This window comes from Colletotrichum spaethianum (assembly GCF_022836535.1).
Source record: "Colletotrichum spaethianum MAFF 239500 DNA, contig07, whole genome shotgun sequence".
Taxonomy (NCBI): Eukaryota; Fungi; Ascomycota; class Sordariomycetes; order Glomerellales; family Glomerellaceae; genus Colletotrichum; species Colletotrichum spaethianum.
In genome coordinates this window covers 1,325,964-1,342,761 of record NW_026054777.1, presented here as the reverse complement: position 1 = coordinate 1,342,761, position 16,798 = coordinate 1,325,964, and the positions used below count along the sequence as shown (strand labels likewise).

The window sequence follows — 16,798 nt, the reverse complement described above, 5'->3', positions numbered from 1 at the left end:
TTGTTGTCGAGGGCGATCGGTGCTACCAACTTGACAAGGGCACTCCACACATCAACGATGGTATGCCAGTTCATGTGAGACTCTGGCAGAAATCTTAACGATGTGCCGACTCAAGTTGACTTGCTTTGACAAGAGTGGAGCGTGGAAAGCAAGGGCTCGGTGTCCTCAGAAGCCTGGCAGTATCCCATAATTTGCCGTACATTTAGTGAATGAAACCGCAGAAGTAGACCACCTCTCTGTTGAGCAAAACAACTAGGAGAATAGTAACTTATGGGTATACGGTCTCCATAAGATACGTTGGTCGAGCGGCTGAATATGAAGGGTGATTACGACTCGAGCATGCCTGGCTGCAAGTAAAACCGCCGTGCATGAAATTTGAACTTAGCACCGCTCGATACCTCCTTTCAGATAGGTAGAAGTAAACTTTGGCATAGGAGCCAAAATTTTGTCGTAGAATCGCGTTGAAGACTTGTCATTCGTTCCATCCGATGACATAGTCAAGCCTAGCTCATGCAGGTTCGTGCTTTGGCCTCTTGGAGTTCGCGATTCCGGTGGTGCCGATCGTAGGCCGCAGTCTTAGTGGCGTCTTCACAAACGGGCGCTAACGAAGGTTATAGCACAGCCAGCTGCAACTCAATCTAGGACTTGTTCCCGAAGTCCATCAGCCGCTGTCCGGTTTGTTGATGGTACCTAATAAATACAGTTATAGTTGTCAACTTCGTAGTTGATGCCATTAAGTTCCAGGCACTTCATCTATGATGAGTCTCTACTGATACAAACGCAACTGCAATATGGGTATGCTCCTAGAACTGGAAGTTGTCAATCCTGACACTGATGTACCCATAGTTGATGAGGCGTCAACGCTAGGGGCTGTGCTGAGATCTTGAGATGACATTGACGCGTAGGAGAAAGAGGGGGAAGACTTACATAAGCACTTTCTTACCACACCTTATTTCACAGTCGCGGCAGCCGATTGGCCAGGTCGCATTTGCCCCACTCGAAGCGGGTCTATGCCTAAGGGATTCGGGGCTTACGCAGTAGTTTGTCTTTGCGCCCCGATGTCCAAGTGGTAGCGGTCGCTTCTACCCAGGATGCTATTGCTGCCTCTCATCTTCCTCCACGCCGGTCTGAAACAAAGACCGTCAAACGGCACGTCATGTAATTTGCTCGGAGTTCATGTTCAACGTGTTCGTTGATAGTGCCCAAGCTCATACTTGAGGCTCTCGTTTCCTGATACTTGTAAAACCTAACGGCCACCCTTCGTGTCCTTGAGCCCGTCGAAAGCCTACCTCGCATTCTTACGAGATAGGAGAAACACGCCTGTTAGGGCTGATCAGCAACGCGGACTCTAGCCCTGCCCGTAACAGCTCCTCCACCCCAGATGGCACGACTTGGTGTAGCAAAGGTGAAAACGGGGTGCATTACATGCAAGTAAGTGATCGCCCGCTCTTCCCCTTGGATTACGCCACGGCGATCTGCTTCGCTTTTTCTCCTCAAGCAGTGGCTTATTGGCCCCAGAATCCGTAGAGTCAAGTGCGATGAAGCGCGTCCAGCCTGCAACAGGTGTGTCAGCACAGGCAGAAAATGCGATGGCTATGTAACACCGCCGACGGGAACGTATTCATGGCCTCAGCTGCTCCACGTACGTCCGCCGCCGACCCAGACGGCACCGGATACCGAGCTTCGGGGTCTGGCCTTCTTCCGCAGCGACGTTGCTCCCGCTTTGGCGGGGCTTCTTGATAGTTACTTCTGGACGCACCTTGTTCCCCAGATCTCTCATCAAGAGCCCGCCGCGAAACATGCTGCATTGGCCATCAGCTCACTTTACGAAAAGTTCAATGAGGGCATGGATCTGTCTAGCGAGAATGATGCCTTTGCAGTCGCCCACTACAACAAAGCCATCAAACATCTAAGGACTACGAGTAATCAGGAGACGGTGCTTTTCGTGTGCATTCTCTTCGTTTGCATTGATATGCTTCGCGGTCAGTGCCAAGGGGCCATTGATCACTGCCGACACGGCATCAACATCCTCAATGGCGTCAAATTAAAGTCGACTTTCACAAAAAATTACCTGGAACCAGCATTCTGCCGCCTTGGTGTTTTCCCTTTCTTTTTTGGGGTCAGTCCAGAAACCTTCCCAGCCATTGCGACGCCGTGCCCTGCCCCGAACCCGCCATTCTGTAGTCTGCTGGAAGTTCAGGCAGCGCTGGACCCGTTAATCGTACGGACCATCCGCTTCATCCGAACGGCGGATGAGTACAGGCTTGGGGACGAGAACTCTCCTGAACCGGACGCATCTGCACTGCAAGAGCGAAACGATATTGACGCCGCACTCGACGCCTGGTTAACTGGTTTCCAAGTATTCAAGAAGAGAAAGACGACTCAGAAATGCAAGTTTGGTGCCATGCGAGAAGCTATCGTCGAGCGCCTGCATGAATCAAAATACCTTCTCGGCAAAATATGGATCGACACATGCTTCTCTCGCGGAGAGACAGTGTATGACCTACATATGGAGAAGTTCCGCGACATCTTAGAACTTGCGGGACAGGCTGAAGCCATATTGCGATCAATGTGGAACAAGTATCCTCGCGCCAAGTTCACGTTTGAGATGGGCTTCACCCCCCTACTGGCGTTCATTCTCATCAAATGCCGCTCACTGAGTCTGCGGGCGAAAGCAATGCAATTGATGAAGGCGCTCGCCCATGGAAAGGAAAATCTGTGGGAGCTTCGTACTGTCACGGCTTTCGTTGGCCAGATGATCAAGTTCGAGCACGGCTTGCAATTTGATCTGGATGGGGATACCGCGGATGTAATTGACGACGGAACGCTGCCTCCAGAGGAGCGGCGTATCAAGGACTCCGCGGTCCAACATGAGACACGCGTAATAACTGGTAGCGATGGCGTAGTTACGGTGTGGAAGAAGGTCGCTCTCCTACTGAGAGAACCAGAAGGGCCTGTCACGGTCAGAGAAGAATGGTTTTCGGTGCAATTGAGGCGCAAGCCCTGATTACTATTTTTGACCACAAGCCCATATGTCTTGCCAATTCTGATTGCTGTGTGCAGGTCATTCCGTGTTGCTACCATCAACTAGCGCTGTTCCCATGTCGAGCTGCCATTGGTCAGATCGCATCTTTATGTAAAGAAGCGAAACTAGGGGCTGTGCATCGCCAGGCAGCGTGATAAACGATATGGGCAGAGTCTCGAAAACTTCACTTATAAGAACGAGCAGATCAGACGTGGAACTAGAATTTGGAGCATCGAGTACTATCTGAAGCTATTTAAACCAACCTTGTTACGCATCTCAATTATTTTACTTTCGTCACCATGCGATTCTCTTGTACCATCTTGGTTGCAGCCATCCCAACCTTTGCCCTCGTCTTACCTTCAGGTCCTTCACCCACGCCAACTCTGCCGGGGTTTGTGAACGAACGACAAGACGCATTAGTTTCTTCCACACTATCGGCATCACCAACCGGCGACTTCATCACAACAAAACACATCACAATTCCCGGTGTGACAAATGGGTATGTCAACATCCCCGCCAAAACCATCGAAATTGCCATCCCAACGTGCATCCAAACCATTGAGCCAGACGCCAACGGCTACGTCCCACCCGGCGAATGCGGTGCCATTTGGAACTACTATCCCAGCTTTGTGGCGGCCTTGGTGTTTGCGGTGCTTTTTGGGCTTTTGACTGCCGTTCATATCTGGCAGGCTGCCAAGCACAAGAAGGTCCGTATGTCTCGACAGCTTCTACTAGCGCAATGTACAGGCTGACGAGAAATCAGAGATGGTGCTGGGTTATTATCATGGCGAGCATCTGGGAGACTATAGCATTCGTCTTTCGAGCTGCAAGCAGCAAACAACAACAAAGTAATGGCATCTACCTTGTCTTCCAGATATTTGTCTTGCTTGCGCCCATTTGTGAGTTGAATGTTGACAGTTCCCGCTGTTCTGGACCGGAACTAACATGCTACAGGGGTTAACGCCTTTGCATACATGACTCTCGGTCGAATGATCTATTTCTTCCATCCATCGCGTTCTCTTCTTCATATTCCGGCCTCGACCTTCGCTGCTATATTTATTGGCCTCGACATCGTCTCCTTTGCCGTGCAACTGGCGGGTGGCTCGTTGGCTGGGCCGACGGCCCCGCCTGCAGAACAGATGAAGGCGATTCACATATACATGGGCGGCATTGGCCTCCAGGAGTTCTTCATCCTCCTCTTTGTTGGTTTGACTATGAAATTTCAACTCGAGCTTCAGAGGATGGAGAAACTTGTTGGGACGTCACCCCAACCCTGGAAGCCGCTCATGTGGGCGTTATACTTCTCCCTCAGCATGATCACCGTCAGAATTGTCTACCGTCTGATCGAGTTTTCATCTGGACACGGCATTGACAACGCCCTTATTACCCACGAAGCGTATTTTTACGTTCTGGAAGCTCTACCAATGTTCCTTGCTATCGCGGTGTTCAATTCAATGCATCCCGCAGCAGTCATGAATGGCCCGGGATCGGACATGCCAGGGCTCTTCTCGACGATAAGGAGTGGATTTGCGAGGAGAAACGGGAGAATTCCTTTAAAAGAAGATGTCGATGAGCAAGAGCTTACCAGAAGGAGGCCTTCAAGTCCTTGAAAATGCCCTGGTTTGTATAGTATCAACAAACAAAGTGTGAAGTCCGTTTTACACTGAAATCGTGTACTGTGGACCATCACAGGGTTTCGTACATTTCTAAGATGGCATAGTTTCATTGAACTGTAGATATAATCTACGGATGCAATTGAGCAGGAAGCCGCAGTCAACAGGTTCATTTTCTTAGCTGTGTGGATGAATAAGGCATTCGGTTGTACCAGCATATATAGACAGCTTTTCATCGAATCTATTTCCCCCCGTGTTGAATACGCTTTCCAACTGTCCTGATGATTAGAGCCTACCCATATTTGCTGCCTGAACCAAAATCCTCCATTACGAATGACAGGCATAGAACGCGGAACTACAAGCAGCAGATTACTGATTGTTCCTTAGTTCAAGGCCCTCCTAACTGATCCATGGCACTTGTATCGGTCTGATCTCCAAATTTGCGTAACCAGTATTCAAGATTTCTTCAATCTTCCCAAGGCTCTAAAATCGGGCCGCTATCTTGCCCTTGCTCATATGCTGTATCTGAACGCCTTGTCTTGCTTGTCTGTTAGATCACTATCAGGGGCACCCCCAGCATCCAAGATGATCTCCCCGTGGGCTTGTTGGGTGGACTGTCCTTCAGAAAGATCGGCATTTCTTCTTGAGTTATCCCTTGCGCAAAGGTACCGATATAACACGATTTCAACAAACAAAAGGCACCAAGTGACGATAGCTGTGACGACACCGTTGAAGTATCGTGGTTTCTTAGTCCAGAGTTGTGGGGCACCAATGCAACCAGCGCAGTAGCCAACGAAGAACATGGCATTGACTATGGCGCGCTTGGTATTGCCCTTGACATTGGAAGCGGTCAGAGAGAGAAGGATGGACCAAACCGCAGTGATACATGATGACTAAACCTTGTCAGTACTGATGGCGGTTGTTGGAGCAGAGAGACTCACAATCCAGGAGGCAGCTATCATGCCCCATCCTGAATCAGTAGAGAGCTTCATCAGAAGCACGTTTCCCGCAAGCGGTGGGAAGATTAGAACCAAGGCCACAAGAGTTCGATTTCGAGGGAACAGCATGCAGCCACAGACGCCAATCCATAGCATTCCAATTTGGACAGCACCTTCCATGCGGCTGAATCAGTGGAAACTCTGGATGGCAGATTGGAAACATTACTCACCTGAAGGAGCAGTATATAACATGGTTTCGTATTTGTCGTATCCAATGTTGTTGATGACAAGTGATGCGAACTGGAACTGTTAGACCGGTCCGCACATCCCGCGAAAGATGTACTCACTGTAAGAACTGGGGACTGCATTGTCACCAAGACTCCAAACCAGAATACGAACCATGTCTTGATATCCAGAGCTGCCTCTTTAAGTTGTGTCATTGAGAACGACGTCTTGTCGCCTCCTTCACGGTCCTTGGCCATACGCAAGGAGAGAACCTGCTTCTGGCGGACTGTCAAGAACCAGGCATCTTTAGGGCCGTTAGGCATGAAGAGATAGAACATGACGCCCGCCGCAGAGGTGATGGCACCGCAGACAAGGAAGAGTGTTCGCCACGGGGCGAGAGTGAGCGAGGTGTTTTTGGCGATGCCGTACATAAGCAGGGAACCACATATCTGGGCAACGCCATTCATGGTGATCCACAGTCTAACGCCGTGTCAGTCTGCAGCGCATGAAACCCGCTATATATAAGCGAGGTGCTTACGCTGTTCGGAGAGCGTGCTCATTACTTCGGTACCAAATACTGGTGATCGTGATGAACGCTGGGGATACAGCCCCTTCGGCAAATCCGAGGAGAAATCGGACGGCGGCGAAGCCGGCGTAGTTGGTCGGCGCAGCGAGGCACATGCAAATGATGCCCCAGATCACACTGAAGCCCAAAGGAATTTGTCAGTCAGATTTGCTAGACTCTGGTAGTGTGGTAAAGTTGCTGCTGCTTACATTGTTATTCCGACAAACTTCGTTAGGTGAAACCTGCTCATCAGGTAGATGAATGGGTACTCGGATACCAATTGACCTTAACACAGGTAAGTGTCGGGGGTTGAACTCGACAGGGTCTACTACAAAGTTACTTACCAACGTAAAAGATGGACGAACACCAAGAGTATTGGGTGCTGGTCAAATTGAGGTCCGTGATCAGGCCGAATACCTATGGTCCTTGTGAATACAGTTCTTCAATTGCAGCTTGCTCGGGAACAGAGGAACCCACACTAGCGTAACTGAGACTTTGCTTATCCAAATACTGCAAGAAGAAAACAAAGCACATCTTTCTTTCTTGTTAGTCTAACTGAGGATTGATGATTGCCAAGAGTAATCCTTTTTCGTACCATGGGCATGATCGCAAGGTCGATCTTGCGCAACACTTCCTTTTCCTCTTCGGGGGTATACCCGTCTTCTAAGTCGACGACTTGTCCACTCTTCTCTTCTACACTCTCTTGTGGGGGTTGTCGTCTCGTCGTTTGCTCATCGCATCAGCATCGCCGGAAGAACTCATTGTATCGTTGAATTCTAAGCTGTAGTTGACTGATATTCTTCCAAGTTCCCATAGAGGGGACTGCCCTTCACAACATTGAAGAAGAGCAGAAGTGCCGGCTTTAAAACGTATCCACAAGCCACGCGCTGTGGTCACCTATCAACCCGGGATTGCATTCCTGTTCCCCGCACCAAAGATGCATTATCAACATTGCCTCCAAAATCCTGCGATAGGCCCTAACTGTCAATGATAGCGATGATATGAAGGTGGGGCAGGCCAAATTCCCGATGGCGGAGTTGCGTTAGGACAGATACCCGATGCCGGCATCGGCAACATGGCTCTGTGCGGTCGGTTTTCCGATGATAGAGGTACATGTATCCGATATCGTCACGTCTGAGTAGCTTTAGTGGCTTACAAGTCTCAGGGTGACGTTTCCTCCGAGAACAAAGCCAATCGGATAAATAAACAGCTTTGGAAAGGCTGGATGATTCTTTTCACCAATCCAATAAACGATGTTGGCGTCGCCTGAATTGCCAGATCTTTGGTTCTCCCTAGTTCATTCCTTCTCCCGCATCTTGGCACGGTTCAAGCCAGCTCAACATTAAACATGGTGACCGAAGCAGACCTCAAACCCTGGCTGCGCGCTCCCATCCGGCGATACATCCTAACAAACGCTACCATTGTCGATGTTACAGACGGCTCTCTCCGTCCCAACGTGGCAGTGCAACTCAAAGATGGTCTCATCGATGCCATACGAGAGTCCACAGATCCAGTCATTGCCGCCGCCGAGAAACAAGGCTTTGAGGCAATTGACTGCACGGACAAGTTTATCTGTCCAGGTCTCATCGACGCCCATGTCCATCTTGTAGCTGTCCCAGGTTTTGGCGACCTCTCCAAGGCTTTTGGGAACTCAAACGATGTCTCGCTTCTCCGCCAACCATATGTTTGCGCACAAATGCTGCACAGAGGCTTCACGAGCGTACGTGACTGCGGGGGTGCGCAACAGGCTTTGAAGGAGGCCATTGACGATGGCGTCTTTCATGGCCCAAGAGTCTTCATTGCGGGACATGCGCTGTCGCAAGCAGGCGGTCACGGCGACATTCGTGGCGTGCATGACCATGGCGAGTGTTGCGGGGGCTCGACGAATGGCCTCGGAAGGCTCTGCAATGGTGTTCCGGAGTGCATGACCGCTGTGCGCGAGGAGATTCGCGGCGGCGCGGACTTCATCAAGATCATGGGCTCTGGTGGCGTTTCAACACCAACTGATCGGATAGACCACCTCCAATTCACTGATGCTGAGATTCAAGCAATGGTCGAATGCGCTGAAAACGCCGGCACATATGTCACGGCACATGCATACACGGCGAAAGCTATCAGGCACTGTATCGACAACGGAGTGCGAGGTATTGAGCATGGAAACTTCGTTGACGCTTCCACGGCGAAGATTATGGCGCAAAAGGGGGTTTATCTGACACCGACACTCATAACATACGCACAGATGGCGTCGCCGAAATGGAAAGGGTATTTGCCGCCGGAGTCGATGTCAAAAAACGAGGAAGTGCTTCATGCAGGCCTCATTGCACTCAAAACGGCATACGACGCGGGCGTTACGATCTGCTTCGGTACTGATCTCCTCGGTCCACTTAGCGCAGCGCAGTCCTTTGAGTTTAGTTTGCGCGGGAAAGCTCTCCCATCATTGGCTGTGTTGCAAAGTGCAACTATCAATCCTGCCAAGATGGTTGGTAGGGAAAACTCACTGGGACAAATCAAGGTGGGATTTGAGGCGGATCTTGTCATCACCGACGCCAACCCAGCTGAGAATGTATCCATCTTTGATGACCCTGAAGCACACGTTCTTGGAGTGATCAAGGAAGGAAGGATTTACAAGAGTCGCTGGAATGGCATAGTAGAGGATGCTGCAGTGCCGGTTAGGATTAAGCCAGCGCTATGAATTGCCGGACAAAAGTAGTTCACGACAAGAACCCTGATAGTCAGGCAAATAAAACAGTAGAGTTGATTGACTTCAATTCTATTTGCTTCGTTATCGACGCCTAGAATAGGTCCGTGAAGTCCAAAATGTCCATGCCGGCCAACCCCATTAATTGCATATGGTCGTCGTTCCAAGTAAATGAGGGCAACCAGGTATCCTCTGCAGACAGACTGGCCATCATGTTCTGGCCATTTGGGGCCGCTGATTGATCCATTACTAGATCGAATCCCGAAGCCGATATATCTTGAAGCTGGAACGCTGCCGCCTCGTCCCATGGGGTCTGTTGCATAGTGGGGGCATTCACAGCGTTGCATGTCGATTCTTCAGCCTGCTCCAAATCGGATTCATCACTCGATAAGTCGTGGATTGTTTCAGCGTTGGCAAGCCATTCAGCCCAACGCCCGTATTCGTCTGCTTCTCCTGCTGAAGCGCCAGGCCTGTTTTCTGGCCCCAGATCCGTGGCCAACAGCTTGGACCTCGCTTCGTTTGTGATAGACTGCAAAGCCTCGACAAATCGGACTCCCGTTCGCGCTGTGGGATTTCTACCGCATGCCATTTGGCGGAGACAATCCAGTCCAAATGCCACGCGGCCCTCATATCCTGAGTCACGGTGCAGGATGCCGGCAAGCAAAACGATGATCGTGGCAATGCTGCAGCCCTGGAAGTCCGTAAATGAGAAACGCGCCATATTGCCACTGCGAGACAAGCCTTCAAAGAGCGAGATCATCTTCTTGGCTGCTTTTATGCAGTTATCGGACGCTTGTCTGACGTCCTTGCTGAGATGTTGAGGCTCGTCGCTGGGGCGAAAGACCGTGCGAAGCCGTGCTCTTACAACGGTAACAACAGAAACTTTGCCCATATCTATCCAGGCAAAATGGTAGTTAAGGTGAAGATGGAAGACTGCCCGGTAGCCGGGGGACTTGGAGTCGACGTTTGAAAAGCTGATAAGGGGTGGTAAATCTTTTTTCCACTGTTTGAGAGATAGCTGGGCGTTTTCCATAGACTTGGGATGATCCGAATCCGAGTGAACTTGGTTAGTTCGTGACCATGCGCTGACGGGCGTGTCAGAGACAAATTGTAGTTTAACACGATAAGTGTTGACTTACGCAGGCTGTGAGAGCTTGTCAATGATCAGAACAAAATTTGCGTTCGCTATTTGATGTTGAACATTGTCGAACCGTTGGGTAGAGTCTCGGGGTACGGGCCGAGGTAGGCGAACAGAAATGATGTCCTGGCTGATAGATCGTGGCCGGTTGACTTTTATTGTCACAGTCCTGGAATGATCAGATTGAGATTTCATATAATATTGAAGTGAGACTAACCTCTCCAGTGAATATATAGACCACCACAGTCTTCTCCGGATCTCTTTTTCTTCCGAGCTCAAGGCTAGGTCGTCAGGTTCTTGATGCAGTCCAATGGCAAGCGCTTTACGCAACGCCAGTCCCATGTAGACATATGAGGCGTTGATAGCGCTCGCTGGCATGAGATATACGCCGAGGATAAACATCGCCTGGACGGACCTTATACACGACCGTTCTATCATATATGATGTCAAAATGCGAGCCTGGTTGTAGAAGATGTGGCCAGGATCAGACTTTTGGTTATCCCTGTGGCTGGTATCGCGCGAGTCTTCTGGCCGGGCCAGAGCCGTCCATTGGCTCCCCAAAGCGAATATCGCCAAGCTAAGGCAAATAAAGCTGGTGTCAAATCGAAGTGCTGAGGCAGGATCATCATAAAACTGATCCAGTTCTGCTGCGAAATAGGCCTGATCAAAGTAGAAAAAGAGATCCGTTCCGTAAGCAATGCATACGGAGACCAAGAAGTCAGCAACGGCCCGGGGAGGAAACCTCTTGATGGCATTTTTAACCCGTGAAATTTCCGTAGGGTCAGATGATGATGAATCTTGATGTCCAATTTGCAGTCCTGTTGTATCCCGCTCTTCTGGTATCGGGTGAGAGTCAAGACAGAAGGCGTCTCGGAGACGGGAGAGGAATCGTGGCCACATGAAAGCCTCGGAGGGTGCACTAGTTGGTGGCGAAAACTCGTCCCTGACATTGTAACTTAGATCCTCGCTACGATTCGCGGCAGCATTGTCTAGTCTTGTCAAGGTTGTCGACTCATTCGGAGTCGTCGTCGGTGGCCCGCACCTTGCGGTGACTTGCTCTTGGACACTTCGCTCACGATCAAATCGACACGGATGTGAACCTTGGATACATCTTACGCATATGCCTGAATCGGTCTCGACGCATTTGTTCTTGCGTGTCTTGCAGCGATCGCACGCGCGCTGTGCTCTCTTTCGGACTGCCTCCGGAACTCTGCGGCGTCGACGCCGACGCTCGGCAGGGGACTCCACTGATGAGTGCAACGGACCCATAACCTGTCTACATATCAGCAATGAGAAGCAGGCGGCGTGATTCCTCGTTCTTGTTAGTCTCTAGGCAAGTGTTGTAAAGGAAAGCTTCATACAATCGAGGCCGAGTTGCCCGAGGGAAGACGTTCCAGGTTCTCCGCATTTCGGACGGTGCTGCTGATAAGATATCGGCAGACACTACATTAGTGGGATTATTGCCCAGCTAGGCTAAGCTAAGCTGATGGATTATGAAGGATGCTACGTAAGTGATAGTTTGGCAACCCCTGTTACCCCAACTTAGACTCTCCAATTGTAACAAGTATACGCCCCATGTAAGTACCTACCGGCAAATGCTCCTTCACAGCCAAGAATATTCTTAATATGACGAACGTTTGTCTTCTATAACGCCATGCAACCAACAACCATTGCTTATATTTCCATTGTGTCTAATCCCATTGTTGTCCCTGCTTGGAACCGTTATTAAAGTCCGGCAGGCGCGACGACCGCCTTTCCATCTGGCTTCTCTGTCTTGACACTAAGCAGTTTCAACAAAAGATGCATCAGCGGGTTTTTCTCTCCTGTATTCTCTTCTAGCCTCTTGATTTCGTTCTCAATGTCATCCTCTAGTGAGTTCAACAACTCCCAGCAAGCGGTGAAACTGCCAGTCTCTTGCAGGTACTCAATGATCTGAACTTTCCCAATAGCTGGCATCGGCCCTATGCAGCCAGTTCTTTGCCGGAAGAAGCCCATGATGCGATCGCGGAACTTAGGGCTGTTTTGAAGGCAGTGGATGATAAGGTAGGAAAACTTGCCCTCGTCCAAATCTTCGCACCAACCCTTCTGAGTGCTATACTCGCGAGGGTTAAGGTTGAGATAGTCGTCTCTCATTTGAAAGAACCGACTGACCATAAACACCAGAGTGTCACAGACAAAATTCCTATCTTTGAGAGGGCTCAGGGTCCATGATGCGCATGTTCTTGGCAAAGCTTATATGGCATTTCGACTTGGAACTCAAAGCAGAGGATTGTAACTGGGATCAGAGACCCAGCCTTACTTCCGTTGTTTTTTGGTCCAAACCGAAAATGCACATAAGGCTAACAACAGTAAAGAGGTAACTTCTTTGGCACTGCTTCCGAAGAGCCCTGGACATTGGGCACAATTGATGTCTTCCAGGGCAACAAAACAGCTCAGATGAATGTTGGGATAGATTTAAGGACTCGGTTCCACATGTTACAAGTATACGGATCATCTAGCAATGGATGACCCAGTGCCAAAAAGAGAAAAAGATCTAGATATTAATTATCCTACGGAATCTGGGCATATTATTTTCCCACAACCTGATGTTTAGAATGTTTCGTTTAATTATGTGATGAGTAGGCTCCTGGCGTATCTCTGAAAAGCGCTGTTACTTTATGCCATTAGAGCTTTGCCTCGCAACGTCTCACTTTTGTTTCTATCACTCTTATTGCATTATCAGGTGTTGAACCACGGACTAGGCAAAGTCAAAAATGTAGTTTCGCAGTTAAGACCAGAGCCGTCACGAAGCAGGTAAATCCTTGTCAGGCGAGTATCGAAGCAATAATCAACATTGTAAAGCTGCTTTCTCTACTAGGAAGTGCGCTTTGTTTGTTGAATCACCAATATTTGCTCTGCCTCCTTATTCCCTTCACGAAGCGTCTTCAACGCCCAATTTGCCTCGCCAATTAAACAGGTTGCATCTTACGCTAGTTGCGAATCTTGATAAATACATGACTTACTTAGTCCCAGAATATGCCCAAATAGCGTGTTCAAGGCTAAGCTGGCGCACTAATTAGAAATGTTTGGCGCGTCTACATTTGTGCGAGATGACAACGCTACACCAAAATTGATTGAGAGTCCCAGCAGGATATATTTCTCAAGAGACAAGGCGATGCCAAAGAAACGGAAACACAAGTCCCTGGGCATAGGAGGTAAGCTTGAAGAGCCATGACTCGCTGCCATGAGGGAACCCCGAATAAAAAGTTAGCAAGTTTCTCAAGTGAGGAAGGCCTGTTTTGCAATAGATGAAATAATTCTATGAATCCATGACTTCAACTGTGATGAGAAGATGTTACTATAAACGACACTTAGCGAGAATGTTAGAAAACAACATTAAAACGTAAGTTCAAAATATACTACCGGCCATACGTGACAGGCGAATCGATTTGCCATTCTTGGGTACTCTGTTTGTCAACGGACTCGGGCGGGTTTCGAAGGCTGAGTATATGGTTGTTCAAGCTGGAGAAGAATATGGGGGGGAAAATAGAGAAAAAAAGAGCGAATGAAAGTGATGGATCATCGTCCCGTATAACTCTATCGAGTGTTGGAGTTTCCCAAAGCACCCAACACTCATAATCAGACTATCCCTCGTTAAATATCTCTTCTTGCGTGCTTGCTGTAATTCCTCCGCAGATTTGATCCCACCTGTTGACTTTAGCCGCTTGTAGTCAAAATGATTGGGGCAGACTGTAGATTACCTTGTATAACACAAACGGAATGGGGATGAAAATAATAGCCAAGAATCCCAACAACGAGCTAGCCCAGCTCACACCCAACTTTTCGTACATACCAGTCGCGAATAAAGGAAAAGCGGCGCCAAAAGCACTCCTGAATAGGTCATTTCCTGCGAGGACCGAAGCGGCATAAGCCGGGTATGCATCGGGCAGATAGTTGAGAACTGAATTGAACAGAAACGTGGAGCCAATGCTAAACCAAGCTGAGCCAATAACAGGCATAATCCAGTGAATATCTGGTCTTGCTGACCAGCCGAACCAGAAGAGACAGACTGGAATCGCGAATGCGCCGACGAATGCGGGCGGAAGTCGCTTTTCAGGCTGGATGTCCCCATTTCCATCAAATTGTGGCTCGAGATAATTATATAGGTACCAGAAGAAGGGTGGGATTGCGACGAAGACGCCGGCCAAGATGCCCAAGAAGGCAATTCCTTGTAACCCGGCACTGAAGCCATAAATACCGGTGAAGACGATTGGAAATGACTCGAACCAGATGTATAACAAACCATAAATCAAGGCGATATAGAGATTGAGAAGGAAAACCATAGGCTCCGTAAAGTTAAGCGTAAAAGGACGAACCAAGCACATCATGACAATGTCCCTACCTGTCATCCCCTCGGCCATCACCTCGGGTTCGCTCTTAAGACTGTTGTTTCCTGTGATCTTTCGGAGACGTTTGGCCCGGCGATATAGAATGTTTGTGGAGCTTGTTTCAGGGAGACAGAAAAAGAGTAAGACGAAAATGAACCCGCCTAACCACATCAACTCCCAGATGGGCCACCTCCAGCCTTTCGCCATGGCTGCGAACCCGCCAACAACTGGTCCCAATGTGGGGCCTGCTACAGCAGCGATACCCCAGCACGCGATTGGATAAGCTCTCTTCTTCGGCGACCAAATATCTGCCAACGTTGCGCCGCCAGTAGCAAGGACAGGAGAGCCGACGAATCCCGTGATGAAGCGAAAGGCAAGAAGCATACCGAAGTTGACTGACATGGCTGTAGGTATTTGAAGTAAAATGAATAGGAAAAGGGTACCAATATAGATAGGGTTACGGCCGATTTGAGGGATCTCAGAGAGGGGGCTCCAGATCATCTGTATGGCCAGTCAGTGACATTGTTCTGGTCAAAGACTTTCAAACGAACTTACTGGGCCAAGACCGTATCCAGCAATGAAGAGCGTGAGACCCAGTAATGCGAATACCTGGCTGACTCCGAAAACTTGCATCACGTCCGTCAATCCAGCTGTGTAAATGGCCGAGCCGATGTAGACGCCGGCTGTCAAGAGGCAGACTTGAAACGTCACGAATACCTTCTTCACCAACGACCAGTTCTGTGGGTTCTAATTGAAAATTAGGCTGCGAACGACGCCTTTGGGATTTGAAGATACCTACCTCTGGGTCATTTGGTAGAAACTCGACGATTTGGGTGCTCCTCTCTTTTTTGGAGCCGATGCTGGTACTGCTGGCATTGCCAAGCTCTTCCTCCTCACATGGCACTACAGTCCGGGCTGAATCTAAACTACTGGCGCTTTGATTCGTTTTTTTGTCTTCCTCTGCTTGTTCATTTCTATTGGCGTTCTTTTTGGTCCTTTTGACCTGGCCGTATCGCACCGTGTTTGCACATTTCTGCTCGCTGATATACCTGCGCCATGAGTCGGGGCTCTGCTCCTCGCAGTACTGCAACTGATGAAACTTTCCTCCCGTCACGAACCGTAAAATATGTCCAAATGCTGTGTCTCGGAAAAGCTCCATGGCGGAAGAAGTTGTCAGTGTCTGGATGGACAAGGTCTAGGTGGACATATCGGTAGGACTGCTGGTTTATACAGGAACCAAGTCTGACTTTTAAACTCTTGCACTGTCGGCCACCCATCTTCAGTGAACTTTGATTGTGAAATACGATATGTCCCCAGGAAAGCCGTCCGAAAGTTTGAAGCGCTTTACCGCACCGGACAGATGGTTTAGGGACATTGTGGTGATTAATTAAGCGGTGGTGTAAGGCCGTGCCACTAGCAATGGGGGGCAGCCGTATACGCAAATTGAAGTCTGTATGGAAACATGTTTCGACACAGAAATCAGCTTGAGCATCACAGATCATCTCGCTGCTGTATTTGCCCTGCACCTGGAGAAGGTTTCGAGTCAACCCAGCAGGCAATCTTGCCTATGCTGTTGCCGCGATCTAAACCTTTTTTGGCTGATGGCGGGAGGGTTCGACCAAATGAAGTGCAGACCCCGATTGGGCTCGTGTCACGACCGTCCCAGCCTTAACCTTGCTATTTTACGGAAGTCCGCACGACGGAAAGTGTCAAACCGACAACTGTTGTCCATATGCTTTTACTTCTGTCGCGGATTTCCGTGTCTTGTCGCAACAGCGCACTAATCTTGGCTCACTTCCACGTGTGGGAGATTTGTCTAACCAGTCCCCAAGTCCTACTCCACGGTCATCATATGAAAGAGAATATGTTGAATGGTCTGTTGGAAGCAGCCTCACGAGAGCTGTTGACTTGTAAGCTATAAATCTTTTGTCTTCAGACATATTATAGTTCTCTTGCCAAACAATGCCAAAATGAGGCTCAGGAGAAGATCTCGAAATTAGGCGAAAGCAATGAACGTAGCTCTGCCTTTCCCACTAGTATATTTCTGTATTTATAACAATGATGCATTTCGGAGCAGCCAATACTGTTATGGCATAGATGCTAGCATATCCCTCAAAGTCCAAAGCTGACGGTTCCTGGATGGCCCATTCTGACAATAAAGAGTCAATCGATTTCCCCTCGACGAATGGACAGCCAAGCCGCTAGGTATTTGGATCTTTGACGTAGATA

The 16,798-nt window shown here is 49.2% G+C and overlaps 7 protein-coding genes across 7 annotated transcripts; 3 read left to right on the top strand and 4 right to left on the bottom strand.

The window, feature by feature from the left end:
- Nucleotides 1–1,538: 1,538 nt before the first annotated feature.
- On the top strand, nt 1,539–3,007 carry ColSpa_03799 (aspercryptin biosynthesis cluster-specific transcription regulator atnN; the record flags this gene model as incomplete). Its single annotated transcript, XM_049270011.1, is given in 2 exon segments — nt 1,539–1,563; nt 1,578–3,007. 2 exon segments carry the CDS (start codon nt 1,539–1,541, stop codon nt 3,005–3,007), a joined length of 1,455 nt encoding a protein of 484 aa, XP_049125968.1.
- Nucleotides 3,008–3,324: 317 nt separating this feature from the next.
- ColSpa_03798 (putative lipid transporter atnI) lies at nt 3,325–4,635 on the top strand (the record flags this gene model as incomplete). Its single annotated transcript, XM_049270010.1, has 2 exons — nt 3,325–3,736; nt 3,980–4,635. The coding sequence occupies 2 exons, from the start codon at nt 3,325–3,327 to the stop codon at nt 4,633–4,635; spliced, it is 1,068 nt and encodes a 355-aa protein (XP_049125967.1).
- Nucleotides 4,636–5,150: 515 nt separating this feature from the next.
- ColSpa_03797 (putative transporter) lies at nt 5,151–6,482 on the bottom strand (the record flags this gene model as incomplete). The annotated part of the gene is made up of 5 exons (XM_049270009.1): nt 5,151–5,531; nt 5,580–5,749; nt 5,807–5,882; nt 5,924–6,281; nt 6,340–6,482. 5 exons carry the CDS (start codon nt 6,480–6,482, stop codon nt 5,151–5,153), a joined length of 1,128 nt encoding a protein of 375 aa, XP_049125966.1.
- A 1,232-nt stretch (nt 6,483–7,714) lies between these two features.
- Nucleotides 7,715–9,058, top strand: ColSpa_03796 (uncharacterized protein; the record flags this gene model as incomplete). The annotated part of the gene is made up of 1 exon (XM_049270008.1): nt 7,715–9,058. One exon carries the CDS (start codon nt 7,715–7,717, stop codon nt 9,056–9,058), a length of 1,344 nt encoding a protein of 447 aa, XP_049125965.1.
- A 100-nt stretch (nt 9,059–9,158) lies between these two features.
- ColSpa_03795 (uncharacterized protein) lies at nt 9,159–9,785 on the bottom strand (the record flags this gene model as incomplete). Its single annotated transcript, XM_049270007.1, has 1 exon — nt 9,159–9,785. The coding sequence occupies one exon, from the start codon at nt 9,783–9,785 to the stop codon at nt 9,159–9,161; it is 627 nt and encodes a 208-aa protein (XP_049125964.1).
- A 2,142-nt stretch (nt 9,786–11,927) lies between these two features.
- ColSpa_03794 (geranylgeranyl pyrophosphate synthase A) lies at nt 11,928–12,335 on the bottom strand (the record flags this gene model as incomplete). Its single annotated transcript, XM_049270006.1, has 1 exon — nt 11,928–12,335. The coding sequence occupies one exon, from the start codon at nt 12,333–12,335 to the stop codon at nt 11,928–11,930; it is 408 nt and encodes a 135-aa protein (XP_049125963.1).
- A 1,577-nt stretch (nt 12,336–13,912) lies between these two features.
- On the bottom strand, nt 13,913–15,728 carry ColSpa_03793 (caffeine resistance protein 5; the record flags this gene model as incomplete). The annotated part of the gene is made up of 3 exons (XM_049270005.1): nt 13,913–15,070; nt 15,125–15,307; nt 15,369–15,728. 3 exons carry the CDS (start codon nt 15,726–15,728, stop codon nt 13,913–13,915), a joined length of 1,701 nt encoding a protein of 566 aa, XP_049125962.1.
- Between the last annotated feature and the right edge of the window lie 1,070 nt (nt 15,729–16,798).